At 40.1% G+C, this 13,689-nt stretch overlaps 1 protein-coding gene across 3 annotated transcripts; it reads left to right on the top strand.

Annotated features, from left to right (window-relative positions):
• The first annotated feature begins 2,744 nt into the window (after positions 1 to 2,744).
• Positions 2,745 to 13,278, top strand: LOC114706496 (C-type lectin domain family 4 member A-like). 3 transcript variants are annotated; one of them, XM_037204154.1, is made up of 7 exons: positions 2,745 to 2,855; positions 3,617 to 3,867; positions 4,982 to 5,098; positions 8,428 to 8,529; positions 10,291 to 10,442; positions 11,335 to 11,447; positions 12,745 to 13,278. In XM_037204154.1, the coding sequence occupies exons 2-7, from the start codon at positions 3,786 to 3,788 to the stop codon at positions 12,884 to 12,886; spliced, it is 708 nt and encodes a 235-aa protein (XP_037060049.1). In that variant the 5' UTR covers positions 2,745 to 2,855; positions 3,617 to 3,785; the 3' UTR covers positions 12,887 to 13,278. The 3 variants fall into 3 exon arrangements, with proteins under 3 accessions (XP_037060049.1, XP_037060050.1, XP_028744722.1); XM_028888889.2 differs by lacking the exon at positions 2,745 to 2,855 and having other exon boundaries at positions 3,554 to 3,867; XM_037204155.1 differs by lacking the exons at positions 2,745 to 2,855; positions 8,428 to 8,529 and having other exon boundaries at positions 3,553 to 3,867.
• The last annotated feature ends 411 nt before the right edge of the window (positions 13,279 to 13,689 follow it).

The following is a 13,689-nucleotide window of genomic DNA, read 5'->3' as shown; positions in this document are numbered from 1 at the left end:
ATGTTGTGAAAATGGTCAGCCTATCAAGAGCAATCTCCCAAGTCAATGTGTAACCCTTAATGTTTTAACACAGTTTTCTCAGAAGTTGAATAAATAATCTTAACTTTCATCTGCAGATACAAAAGACCCAGGATAGCCAAAACAATCTTGAACACCAAAGATAAAAACAAAACAAAACAAAACCCTGCAGGAGATATCACTGTCTAAGACTTAAAGTTATACCACAGAGCTACAGTAAAAAAGAAAATATAATACTGGAATAAAAGCAGACTAAAAAAGCCACCTCAGTCTGACAAAGAGACCAACAACACAGGTTGGAGAAAGGACAGCATCTCTAACACACAGTGCTGATCACACTGGATGCAAAAGAACAAAACTAGATCCTTATTACAGATCCTGCACAAAACACAACTGCAAGTGGATCAGGGACTTTCACATAAGACTTTGGACCCTGAATCTGATGAGTCAGAAATTAGGGATATGCTTGACTTCAATGGCACAGGAAAAGACTTTGTGAACCACTCTAATCATCCAGGCATTAAGACTAACAATTAATGAATGGGACCTCATGAAACTAAAGTCTTCTGAAGAGCAAAGGCTGTCCATAGAGTGAGGAAAATAACCTCTACCAACTATACATCTGATAGAGAGTTACTATCTAGAATATACAAAGAGCTTTAGAAAAAGGAAAGTACTCCCCTAAAAGGAAAGGAAATGAACAACCCAATAAAAAAGAAAGAAAACAACTTAAGAAAAATCCTTAGCCAGACAATTTAAAAATTCTTTGATATTTTTTCTCACCCCAGTCAGAGTGATTAATGCAAAACAAAAACAAAACATCAACAAGGAAACCCAGCATCAACAAATGCTGAGATGGATGTGGGAAAGGGAAACACTTATTCATTGCCAGCAGGAGTGCAAACTGGAGTAACGACTGTAAATATCAGTGTGGAGTTCCTCAGAAAGCTAAAAATAATGTCTGCCACACAATCAAGCTGTACCTCTTTGGGCATTTACCCAGACGACTCCTTATCCTAATCTAGAAATGCATGCTCATCCATGTTCATTGCTGCTCTGCTCACAATAGCCAAAAGGAAGAAGCCAGGATGTCCAACAGCTCATGAATGAATAGTGAAAATATATATTTACACATTGGAATATTATTCAGCTGTTTAGAAAGATCAACTTATGAAATTTTCAGGTAAGTGAATGACGTGGAAACATTCATTCTGAATGAGGAAAGCCAGACTCAGAAAGACAAATGTTGCACATTTTTCTTCAGTTGTGGATGTTAGCTTTGAATCTTCAGATATGTGTTGTGTTTGTAACACCTATAAAGGTCAGGAAATTTTTAATGGGCCAGGAGAAGGGTCTTTCATAGGCAGAGCAATAGAATGCAGTGGTCTAAAGGGTTGAAAGGGAATAATGGAACAGGAAGGTTTATATTGGGGTCAGGGAGAGGAGGATAGGTAAGTGAAGTAATATAGAATGGATAAATAATACTAAAGACCTTTGGAAAAAGTCATATGGAAACATATTACCATAGGGGATTTCTTAAATATACCTATGCATGCACACACACACAGACACACACAGACACAGACACACACACACACACACACACACACACACACACACACACACAGAGTTAAAATGGAGTTACCCTATAAGGAAAAATATCTCCACACTAGACAGGGCTAGTAAACAAAAGTCCAGTGGCAGGAATGTATGACTTCTTTTTAGTTGTAGGTCCAGTGGACTCCCAAACATCATAGGTTCTTGCTATCATTCTTGACTACTCTGCAGAATGCTTTTCTTAGTTTTAATTTACTTTGTCATTTTTGACATGTTTCATTGTTCTATCCATTGAAGTGGTACAATTACGTAGGACATTTTCATGTACTTACAGAATAGACGCTGAGCTCATTTCCCACATATTCCCTGACTTTGCTCTTCCTCTCCCCAGTGCCTCCCATCAATCCCTCTTTCCTCTAGAAGATTTTTACTTCTGTTTTAATGTCCTGTGTGCAACCAGAGTTTATACATCTGTCTAAAAATCTTAGAATCACAAAGGAGAAACATATGCTGTATTTCATGGTGAGATTGGTTCAATCCGGTTAATATAATTATCCCTACTAGCATACATTTTCCTGAAAATGTTATAACTTTGATTTCTTTATGACAGAAAATTCCATTGTACACATATACCACACTTTGTTTATCCATTCCTCTGCTGTTGGAGTTTGTTCTATAACTCAGCCTTTGTGAACAATGCTCCAGAATTTTATGATAAGACCCTGTTACTGCAGACCACATTAAAAAAAATCAAGTTGTCATTGACCTAGAAACTTCATCCCTACTCTCTAACTATCATAATGCTGGAAGGTGCTATCTATGCTACTGGAAAAGAAGGGTAATCATCAGTCTTGTCTAGGTCTGAACCCTGGGAGCTACAATTATGATTGACCTGGATACAGTTGAGAGGGTGTCTGTGCATGAATCACAGGGACCCTCCACCATGTAATGAAGAACTACTAATTCTCTTGTTCTTCGTCTGTCCTTTAAAAATACTATTTTCCCTTTCCTTATTAAATAATGCATTTTGAGCAAAGTATTATACAGAACAAGGCAGGGGAGGCGTCCATGGTAGGGTGGGGTGTGGTGAAGCAATGACCTGTCTGTGCAGAGGGCTGGCTTGACAGCAGAATTGGAGCCTGAGCAGTGAGGGGAAATTTGTCTTGAATGGGGAGTGAGGCTAGGAGCAGCAGCCTGATGTGAGACTTCAGAGCCTGAGAGGTGACAAGGTCAGCTGTGTCTGATAATGGGCAGGTGCAGAGCCTCTGAGCTGAAGCAGGGTGAGAAGGCATCCATGCTTGAGGCCCCTTCTTGTGGGAAGTCAGAACCCTGAATGAGTGAGTGAGCAGAGGGTCCTCAAGGTCAGCCTGGTGTGACACCTCAGCACTTGAAGGAGGTGAGGGTGGGCCCTAGTGCACAGTGTTAGCTCCAAGTCAAGTTGGGGTCTGGGGCTTCAGCAGACTGAGGGGAAGTTCCTCACAGAGGGTAAACAAGGTTTCTAGGAACCAGGCAAGGTACAGAGTGTGGGAGTGGAAAACACAGGTGGAACTCAGTGACTTTCAAGAGAGTGAGGAAATCCTTGCTGGGGTGTGGAAGAACTGGGTGTCAGAGCTCAGGAAGATTTAGGGGAGTATCCATGCCTCAGATAGAGCTGTCGGGGCTTTCACAGACTGAACAGGGTGAAAACACTGAGCCCATGAGGTGGGACAGTCTAAGGTGAATACTAGGTGTCTTTGGGTTGAAGAACTCTTCTGTCCATGGGGGCGACTTGAGTGTGGTGTTAAAGCCCCAGAGAGTCCAAGAGGCGGCTCTGTAGTGATAAGGAGTAGGAATCACAGCACAAGGATGGGAACTACAGGCTTTATTGTAGACGTCAGCTCAGACCGAATCTCAACTCTGTGAGGAGTTTGACTTCTCTAATGGCCTGGTTCCTCTTTTCCATTCCTTCCCGTTTTCTTCTCTCGCCCTTTGAATTCTTGGTATTTCTACGATTGTATAATGATCCTGGGTGCATTCTCTGCCTGTGATTCTCCCTTTGCAGGTCACGGGACTGGACCTCATGCTGTAGGCTCAAGGCAGCTGTCTGTTACTGCCTCTCATCTCTAGCTGGTATCGGGACAATTGCTGCCACGTTTGTTTCTTGTTCAGGACCTGTTTTAAAGAAGGGATGACATACATCTTCTGAGGGCAGGGGAAGATTTCTTCTCAACATGTTTTCAGAAAACATTTATATTAACACAAACTTCAAAAATAAATTTGATTCTTCAGACCTCAATGCAGACTCTCCTCCAGGTAAGAAAACATTTTCTGCTGCTCCTAGTGAGTGATGATGTAAAGGACAAAGATAATGTTCACCTCTGGCCATGCCTGTGGGTCACTGGAGCACCAACCAAGTGTCTTGCCTGTAGACAGATGTGAAAGATTGTGGGATTGTACAATGGAGAAGAGAAGGTGTCTTTTACCATTTAGAGAAAAATCCCACAACCCATGTTATTGTATCTTTTCTACATATAAATAGACATATAATTGTGTAACAAATTGTTTCAAAGTTAAACCATGGCATACTGATTTCCCCCTCTATCTGGTGACATGTCATAGTCTGTTGGCATCCAGGTGTTGAGTAGTTTCTTTCACTCTCTCCCTCCTGTGATGGGGACACAACACAGGACCTTACCCATGGTTGGGAAGTATTGTAACTATTTTAGAAGTGGTGACTAGAAAGGTGGTGACTGTATCACAAAATGTAAGTGCTTGACTATTGCATATTTGAAGTTGGAGCAAGCTGGAAGACTTTAAGAGTATATAATAAAATACTATGCAATCATAATAAAACTGATAAAGAAGACATAATGATATAGAATAATGTTCATCCAGATGTGCTGGCACAAGCCTGTAGTCACAAAACTCAGGAGGTTGAGACATGGGGTGTATGTGAGTTTGAGGCCAGCTTGGACTACATAATGCATTCAAGGTCTGTCTGGGGTACATACCAAGACCCTGTCCCAAAATAAAACAAAAATAATAAGGAAAAATTATGATAGAATGTCAAAAAACGATAGTTCCTAATCAGTATTTATGATGTTCCAATTTTATAAAATAAACATTCATATGTAAAAGCTTTAAGCTTGTTTGAAAAATACATACCAAAATATTGGCAACAATCATTGTCAATGTCAGGAATGAGTGATTTTATTCACATTGTATTGTTTCTATAATTAACAATATAATACATTATATTATTAATATAGTATGTAATACATAAATAATATAATTATTTCCTATTTGCATTTTCCAACTACTTTAAACATCATGTTATTAGTGTTTATGATGCACAAAAAGAGAAGAATAGGAGAAAGAAGAGGAAATAGGAACAGAGCGCAAGACATGAGTTTGGTTTGTCTTTCAGCTCCTCAAAAGAAGACCACAACTCATGAAAGCTGTCACAGATTCTCCAAGGTCCTCCTCACCTCATTCACAGTCTATTTCCTGCTGTTGACAACCTTATTCTCTGTTGCTCTGATCAGTAAGTATGACCATGGGACAAGTAAACACAGAGAAGGAAAGTGACTCATTAGACAGATGGTGACCCAGAAACTTGAGACAGACACTTTCTGGGGAGATGGATGACATTGGGAATTTTCCCTGTTTCAGAATAACTCTTCTGTAAAAGTCATTCATTCTCACTAGAGAAGCAAGTGTATGTTTGTTGGTGGCACAGAGTGAAATCCTGGGCATCTATATGAGACTCCAGTACTAAAGATAAACCTTATTTCCACATCATTTGGATGCATACATATTAATATTTGGAATGAGAAAGGTGTTGAGAAGAGATGGACAGAGCTATTCCAGAGACAGTGCTCCAGTGAAGTTCCTTCTAATCATTTAATTTTTGTTCCAGATCATGTGAGTCCTAGAAGAAGCTAATTTAGAAAATAGTGGATTTCTTTGCAGATTGGCTTTCAAATTTATGAAAAATTGAAAAGTATAAATGGTATATTTTATGTAGGTGTTTTATTTATTCATTAAATAATTAGTAATAATCATTTACTATATATTAGGGAGCATGTAGAGAATCCAGAAAGATCTACAGTGCCCAGTCTCAGGATATTTAGAGTAGAGTCAAGTGAATTAGTACTTTAAAAATTGCATGGTAAATGCTTTGCAGGTGAGAAGTAAGAAGTAAACACAGGGAGGCTAAGAAAAAGCTTGGAGCAGATGACACCTAGACCTGTGTGTGCCAGGAATGTCATAGACATGTGGGGGCATGGGACATATGGGTAATTATAAGTACACATTACTGTCATGTATAGTGCTACATGGAGAAATAAGCATGAAACTGTAGCAGACAAAACTGGACTCAGATCATAAAGTAGTGCATACCATATTACAGGGCATCCCCTCTAAATGTTATTTTATTTGGTAGTTGTTGCTGAACCATTAGCCAACTTAAAACTTGGTAGGTTCTTTGAATTATTTATTTAATGCTTGCTTCGTGGCTTCACAGAGACTGGTCTCTCTTGGGAGATTCCCATGGTCCTAGCTGAACTTACTCATTCTCATGGAGGCATGCATCAATTCAACTCAGCTCCCCATGACAAATTCAGACTTGCAGGACAGATGGAGGCAGTAATCCAAGCTCTACATGGAGCTAATACATATTTGCCTTTGTATATTTTAGTGGCCAAAGAACTCTTAATGGCAGCTCAGATGAGGTGATATAGAACTAGACCAGTCTCTTGAGTAGGGAACTGCACAGGCCAAGTGGATATTTACATAGGGAAGGTTGAGAAGTGTGTCCAGTTTTTCCATGTGTCACAGTCATGGAGATTCCCTGATGAATCTGAAGCAGGACATGATAAAATTAAAGCTGACTTAGAGAAGTTTGCTCTTACAGAGTGTGGTAACAAAGGGAAGGAGAAACTAGGACACTAATTCAGAGTCTGTTTGAACAGCACTAGGGGTTCGATCCAAAGATCATGTGAGTGATGCACAGGAGAGGAGAGAATTTGGACCAAAAGGAGGTGATATTTTGGTCAACATTGATAGCTGACATTAGGGAACACAGAGGAGTGAGTTATGACTTTAATATTCTGATTTCATAAAGTCAGCAGTCATGAATTTATTTGATAGGAAGAATTTTGAAGACTATTGAGGTCCAGCCTCTTTATTTTCTTCCCCAAGACCCCAGAAGAGACACTACTAATGGTGCAAGTGACTTTTGGGAAAAGAATCTAAATACAAGCTCTTTCATCCATCTGCTTTATTCCTCTGCCACCATAATTCTGCCCGGTACTCTGGGGAACCAGTCTCTATCTCACCAAAACAGCAACACTACAATACAAGACTTGCAAGGTCCTCAGAAGAGACATTATGGTTAACTTCCCTGGGAGCAGGGAGTCTGGAGGCAGAAAGCCTTGTCTATGTGCTTTATCCAAGTACTTTAAATGTATATGCCCAAGGAATGGTCCATTCACACTGTTATAAATTCTTGAGGAAATTATGAGAGCACAAAAGATTCATAGTAGGAAACAGCTGATATGTTAATACCAAATAACACCAAACACTCCTTGAGATTCGACTTTTCCTTCAGAAAGATTCCTTGATCCTTCTAGGTATAGCTTTACCGTATACAGCTGAATCTCTATTTCATATTCCTGTGTCCCATAGCATAAGAAGATGAGTTTGAATATGATGATTTAAGTTTTGTTTATGTTCACCTAAATTTCTATTGCACAGTTTAGTTGATGCATATTAACGTATTTTAGGAAAGAGGTGTACCTTTTTTAAGAACTTTGCTAATACGCAACATAACAAAAACAGACTAAAAAAAACCAACCACCTCTACTCCCCCCTCCCAACAACCCAGGACAATGAATATCACTAAGACAGAGGAATTTGGATGAGAAAGACAGATACAGAAGGAACTGGATGCAATGTTTCAATTTAAAAGAGGTAGATGTAGAGGAAAACTGGTAGAAAAGAACACAGGAAAAAGCAGCAAACAGGACCAGGCAAAACTGGAGGGAGCCAATGTCTCTCAACAGTTAAGGAGGAAGAAAAGTGGGCAGGATAATGTGAAAATTCCCACAGGAAGATGACTGATCAGTGGACATGAGGATCCATTGACATCTAGTTCAGGAGTGTTTGGTAAATGAGCAGAAGGAAAACCCAGAGTCCAGTGACTCCAGGAACAAGTGGGAAATGAGGAAGAGAAGAAAGAAAATTCAATTTCTAGAGGAAAGGTGAGTTTGTTTTAAGTTAGGAATACCGTGAAAATGTGGGGACACTGGGAAGTCAGAGCTAGCTGGTGGGAGGGAGATACAGGAAAGAGGACGAAAACAAAGTCCTTTAGATCAGTGTCTGCTCTTTTATGACTTCCGTTCTCAGGTAACCTGGAACTGCTCCGGATTAGCTCATTTCTGTGGTCATAAATCACTAGGAGCAGGGTTATACTGGTTGTGAGGTGATGAAAAATTGTCTTTTTTTGTGGTAGGTTCTCATGTAGACCAGGCTGGCCATTAACTAACTAACCAACTAAATAAACTATCCAATGAACCAACTAAACTAAACTTACTAGCTAGCTAAACCAACCAACCAACTATACTAACTTGGATAGTTAAGGATGAGCTGAAACTTCCATTCTTCCTCACTCTAATTCCCAAGTGCTAGGGCCACAGCCTCCACACTCTGTGGTGATGGGGAATCTTTCCCAGGCAAGCTGTAACTACTCAGGTAATGAGACATTTATAGGTTTTCTTTCTACAAAGAATGTAAGAAGATAAAAGTAAAGAGTGGATTTTTTGTTTGTTAGCACTAACAAAAAAAATGAATTGTTTTTATTCTGTTTTACAGCTTTGTTTAAAAAATATTCTCAGCTTCTTGATGAGAAAGCACTCATAAAAGAATTGAATTACACCAAACTAGAGTGTAGAAAACAGCATTCATTCTTGAAAGGTAAAACTTAACGTGCTTATGATCAGCATTTCCAACAAGATTCTTATTTAGATCTATCAGCAATGGACACTATGGGGACATGACTTCATACCACACACCCAGTACCAGCTGCCTGTGGAGTCCTTTTTAGAGGTCTCCAATCAGGCATAATTGGGATGTGTGCCCCTTAGTTTCAATAAAGCAGAGTTTCAAGGAGGGAGATGCAATACCGGGCTGAGTAGAATTTTATTAGAAACAAAAATGAGCTCCAGAAAGAATAAAGCAAATCTGATAGTATGAATGTGAGCATCTCCAGGGAGTCATGCTCAATGGTGTGTGTTTAAGATTTCATTTTTAATTAAAATATGTATATATGCATGTGCCTGTGTGTGGGTTTGTGTACGTGAGTGCAGTGTCTGCAGAGGCAGAAGAGAGTGTCAGATCCCTGGAGCTGGAGTTCAATGTGGTTGTGAGTCACAGGTTGTGGTTGTTGGGAACTGAACTCCAGTCCTCTGTGAGAGCAGTACACACTCTGAACCACTGAACCATATCTATAGTCCCTCAAGTGTTTTCATAAGTGTGTGTGTGTGTGTGTGTTTGTGCTTGTGTTTGTGTGTGTGTGTGTGTGTGTGTGTGTGTGTGTGTGTGAGAGAGAGAGAGAGAGAGAGAGAGAGAGAGAGAGAGAGAGAGAGAGAGAGATGATTTTGTTGCATTCTCAGTTACAGTGTCTACAAAGTATAATTTATTCAACATTTGAATAGAGAATTTGTTTTTCTCATAAACTAAGCTGGAAGGTGGAGTGATGAAGATGTATTATCTAATTTTAGGAAAGAGAGGGAGAGTACTTTAGGTCATCTATCCTTTTGGCTCCAAGTAAGCAAATTTTCTTGGCTGTCTTTGACATCTGTAACTGAAATGTCTTTGGAATAAACCATCTGGTCCTAAACAGACACAGTTTGTTTACTGTCTTTGTCAACAGACCTTTTGGGAACACGTGTTTTCCTAGACCATTTGAGCTTGTCTGGGGTTCCTGCCTTTCTCAGCAGATCTCTCTCTCTTCACTCACTGGATCCTTTGCTGTAAAGAAGATTGCAATCTTATTCAGGAAGTCTTTGACTATGCCTACATCTTGAACTGTTTTCTTTATTTTTTTTCTGTAACAATTTCAGGGTTCCAGGCCTCACAGGCCATTTAGAGTCTATTTTAAAGTCATTTTTTAACACAGAATGGCTATGGATCTAGCATCATTCTTCTGCAGTACAATTTGTTGAAGAGCCTATCTTCTTCCAAAAATTATTTTTTGTGAAAAAGTCAGGTGGCTCTAGCTGTGTGGGCTTATGCTTGTGGTTCTTTTTGTGTTCATCTGTCTTCTATGTCTTCTAACTCTGGAAATTTGAGGCCCTGGTTAATGACATCTATTGTTTTCACACACACACACACACACACACACACATACATATATATGTGTATGTATGTATATTTATGTAATATGAGAACTTTCTGGTTCTTGGTATGATGAGTTCTATTCTTGAGACCCAGACTGTTTGGCATAACATCTGAGTGTTCTTTACACTTGTTTTCCTGACTGTACTCCAGTAGAACAAACGGGCTCTGATGTTAGTGTAGATGGAGGTAGACTGAAGTTTATTGCCATCTGAGGGCCTAGGGGCTCCTTGTTGTATCTGTAGAAGTGGAGAGTCCCAACTTCCATGTGGTCTCCACATCAGGCAGGTTTTAAAATGACTTTATGACATTGCACTTACATTTCCTTCTTCCCCAAAGACAAAGTCTGGAGCTGTTGCCCAAAGCATTGGAAGCCATTTAGTTCCCACTGCTACTTCACTGCGACTGACTCAGCATCTTGGAGTGAGAGTGAGGAGAAGTGCTCCAGCATGGGTGCTCATCTGATGGTGATCCACAGCCAGGAAGAGCAGGTGCATCCTGGGAGAGAGTGGGGCCTGGGCCTGGCCTGCTGTCTGCCTCTTTTTACTAAGAGGGAGTTTTGTTGACATGGGTGTTGCTGATGTGGCAGAAGGCTTTGCATCAGGAAGCTGGAAAGGTTGCTTCAGCCTTGGCATTCTACACCTTGCCTCTGCTTCAGTGAAGCTGAACAACCCACAAGGAACCATGGCAACAGAAATGCAATGCCTGAGGGTGGAGGGAAGGATGAAATGTTTCTGCTTGAAAGAGCAGTTTGTGATTTCACGCTAATGCTTCCTGTAGTACCCACTGCCTAACAGAGGAGGGCGCAGAGCTGACCAGGGAAAGGGATCGAATCAGGAGAGTCACAGCCAACCATCAGAAATGAAATATCTGAAGTTGTGAATGGAGAATGTTTAAATCTGCTAAATTCTCTTATTCACAACTTTCAAGAATGGTGTTGGGGAAGAAAAGATGGGAGTGAGTCTGAGATGAGAATTCATTATGATCACAGAGATTGTTTCCAATGTCATGGAAATCAGGCCTCTGAGTGATGACTTTGTGTCCTGGTCAGCCAGAGAAGATGGCACTCCTGGGGGTGGTGGTGGCTCTTCTATTCCTTGATCCGTTCTTTGTTCTCTCATCTCTGTGTGACCAGAAAAAGTCAGTCAAAGTATCACAGTGTACCTCTAAAATGTGTAATTATTGTGTCTTTATCAAAAATTTGAAAACTAAGGGCCTAGAGAGATGAACTAGGATTTGATTATTATGTATTTCCATAGGTGCATCATATTGGTCCTATAATTTTGTATAGTGAAAATAATTTTCAAAAGATCTTATAAAATTCAATAACATAAAAAGAATCACTCCACCCAGGCTGAATGCTGTATCTTTCTTTCCTTTTAGGATTTCATCACCAAGATCCTGGATTCTCAAGCTGCTTATTATATTGGCCTTTCGGATGCAGGTCACCGACAGTGGCGATGGGTTGATCAGACACCATACAATGAAAGTGCCACGTGAGTCCAGAGTTACCTAGAGGAGTCCTGGGTCCTGTAGCATGAGAAGACTTTAGGGTGTTCCAGCTGTTGGTTATGAAACTAAAACAGCTCACTCCTGGTGTGAGTGCTGGGGATGGAGTTACTTCATCCCAATTTCCTCATCAAGGAGTCCTGTGAGACACATGTCACTGATACTCCAGGAGAGATGAGGAAACTGAGTTTGAAGAGTGTAGCATGATAAGTACCCAGGGCACCCAACCAAGGTGCTACACCATGGTGGGTTTTATTATGCTTTCAGTCTCTCTCTATATTTAACAATAGGATTTAATTTATTTTTATGTGTGCGTATATCTGTGTCTCTCTTGAGTGTGTGCCATGTGTATGTGGGTGCCCATGGAACTCATAAGAGGGTGTTGGATTCCATGGAGCTGGGGTTACAGGTGGTGTGACCATGCCAATATGAGTGCTGGGAACAGAACTCACACATTTTTCTTTGGGAAAGCAGCAAACACTCTTAATTTCTAAGCCACCTCTCTGGATTTCATTTATATCTATAACAAAAATTAATGTCGAGATCATAACTGATTATTTCTCTTAAAGCAAAAGCACTCAATCTCATATTTTTATGTGTCATATTTATGTAATTATTTAAAAACTCTAATATCTTAGTATGTTCCCATATTCTATCCTGATTTCTGTTGTGAGAAGTAGGTAGTAATGTTATTGTCATTCTCAGTTTTCAGGGAAGAAAAGTAGGAATCCAGGATAGTAAATTACTTTCCTAGATGACAGAAATAAGTGGATTATCTAGATATTTTTAGTAGCTCTCTAGTCTCTAAAATAAAACTATTGTAAAATGAAAAAATACTTTATTACAACACAAGAATAAGGAGATACCTTTTCAACATATATATAATGTTGAAATGTCATGGACTTATGTGCCAAGAACTGTGTGAGTTCTGTTCCTAGCACTCATATTGGCATGGTCATACCACCTGTAACCACAGCTCCAGGGAATCTAACACCCTCTTATGAGCTCCATGGTATAGTCCCCAGTTACCAAGACCTAGGGATGAAGTAGCCCCTTGGATGTGTTCTGGGAGAGCAGTTGAGTAACAAGCTAAGAGAATATTGAGTGCAGTGAACCCTATTTTCTAGGGACATGTCAGACACGGGTCGTGGAGAACAGTTGGTTTGTACACACTTGAATCTACTTTCCACAAATTCCCACTGCATCCTGAGGCTTGTTTACTCTTGTTTTCTCTTTCCCAGCATCATGGTGGGAAACACCCTGATGCTCTTTCCTTTTTTTCAGGTTCTGGCACCCAGGTGAGCCCAGCAGTGACAACGAACAATGTGTTATAATAAATCATCGATATTCTGGTTGGGGCTGGAATGACATCCTTTGCAGTAGTAAACATAAGTCAGTTTGTCAGATGAAGAAAATATGCTTATGAATCGAGCATTGTCCATGGACATGGGATTGCATTTTTATCCAGCACTACATGGACACCTGGAAAGATCTTCTTGTGGAAGAGAAGTCCATAGATATTTGGGTAGGCAACCAACAGTTATCCATATGGTAATACTGGTCTCCATATAAACTTATCAATTCATCCTTTACTCTTCATGTAATGAGAATTTCCCATATTCTAGAGACTCTATAGGACCATTTGTGCATATGTGGAAGCACTCCAGCTTCTCTGTCCACTCTTAGATTCCTACAGTCTTATTTGATGATAGAATTGTATGGTGTGGACCCTCTAGACATTTCCCTCTCTCTTTGTTCCTCTGTCTTTGGATTTATTGATGTATACTTGACAAATAAATAATGTATATTTACATTACACTGTCTTGACTTGATATGGAAATTTATTGAAGTTGGCTGCCACAATCAGGTGAACAGCACCCTCTATTACCTAACATAGTTGTCTGTTTTGTGTGTGTGTGTGTGTGTGTGTGTGGTGTTAGAATATTTAAGATCTTCTTAAGCAAATTCAGACAGACAGGATGACATTGTTACCTACTGTCACTTTGATCCTCAGTGCTTACTCACATTTTCTCTGGCAGTTTGTGCCCTTCCATCAGCATTTTCTCATGTCCCCCAATACCTGCACTACCAGGAACCTTTCAGGAACTTGATCCCCATGGCTAGTGTGTCAGGTGCTATGGGTGCCGTGAGGCTGATGTGGGCCTCTAATGGTGGCTGATCCTGGACTGGGTGACCTTCCTAAGAGCAAGTTTTACAAGATGATAGCCA

The sequence above is a fragment of the Peromyscus leucopus genome, chromosome 3, assembly GCF_004664715.2.
Source record: "Peromyscus leucopus breed LL Stock chromosome 3, UCI_PerLeu_2.1, whole genome shotgun sequence".
Classification (NCBI taxonomy): Eukaryota; Metazoa; Chordata; class Mammalia; order Rodentia; family Cricetidae; genus Peromyscus; species Peromyscus leucopus.
This window is presented reverse-complemented; position numbering and strand designations above follow the sequence as displayed.

Excerpts from the sequence above, each read along its gene's own strand:
- LOC114706496 (XM_037204154.1), top strand. The coding sequence starts at position 3,786 with ATGTTTTCAGAAAACATTTATATTAACACAAACTTCAAAAATAAATTT. Across the intron at positions 3,868-4,981 it reads CAATGCAGACTCTCCTCCAG|CTCCTCAAAAGAAGACCACA; the intron begins GTAAGAAAACAT and ends TTTGTCTTTCAG. Across the intron at positions 5,099-8,427 it reads ATTCTCTGTTGCTCTGATCA|CTTTGTTTAAAAAATATTCT; the intron begins GTAAGTATGACC and ends TCTGTTTTACAG.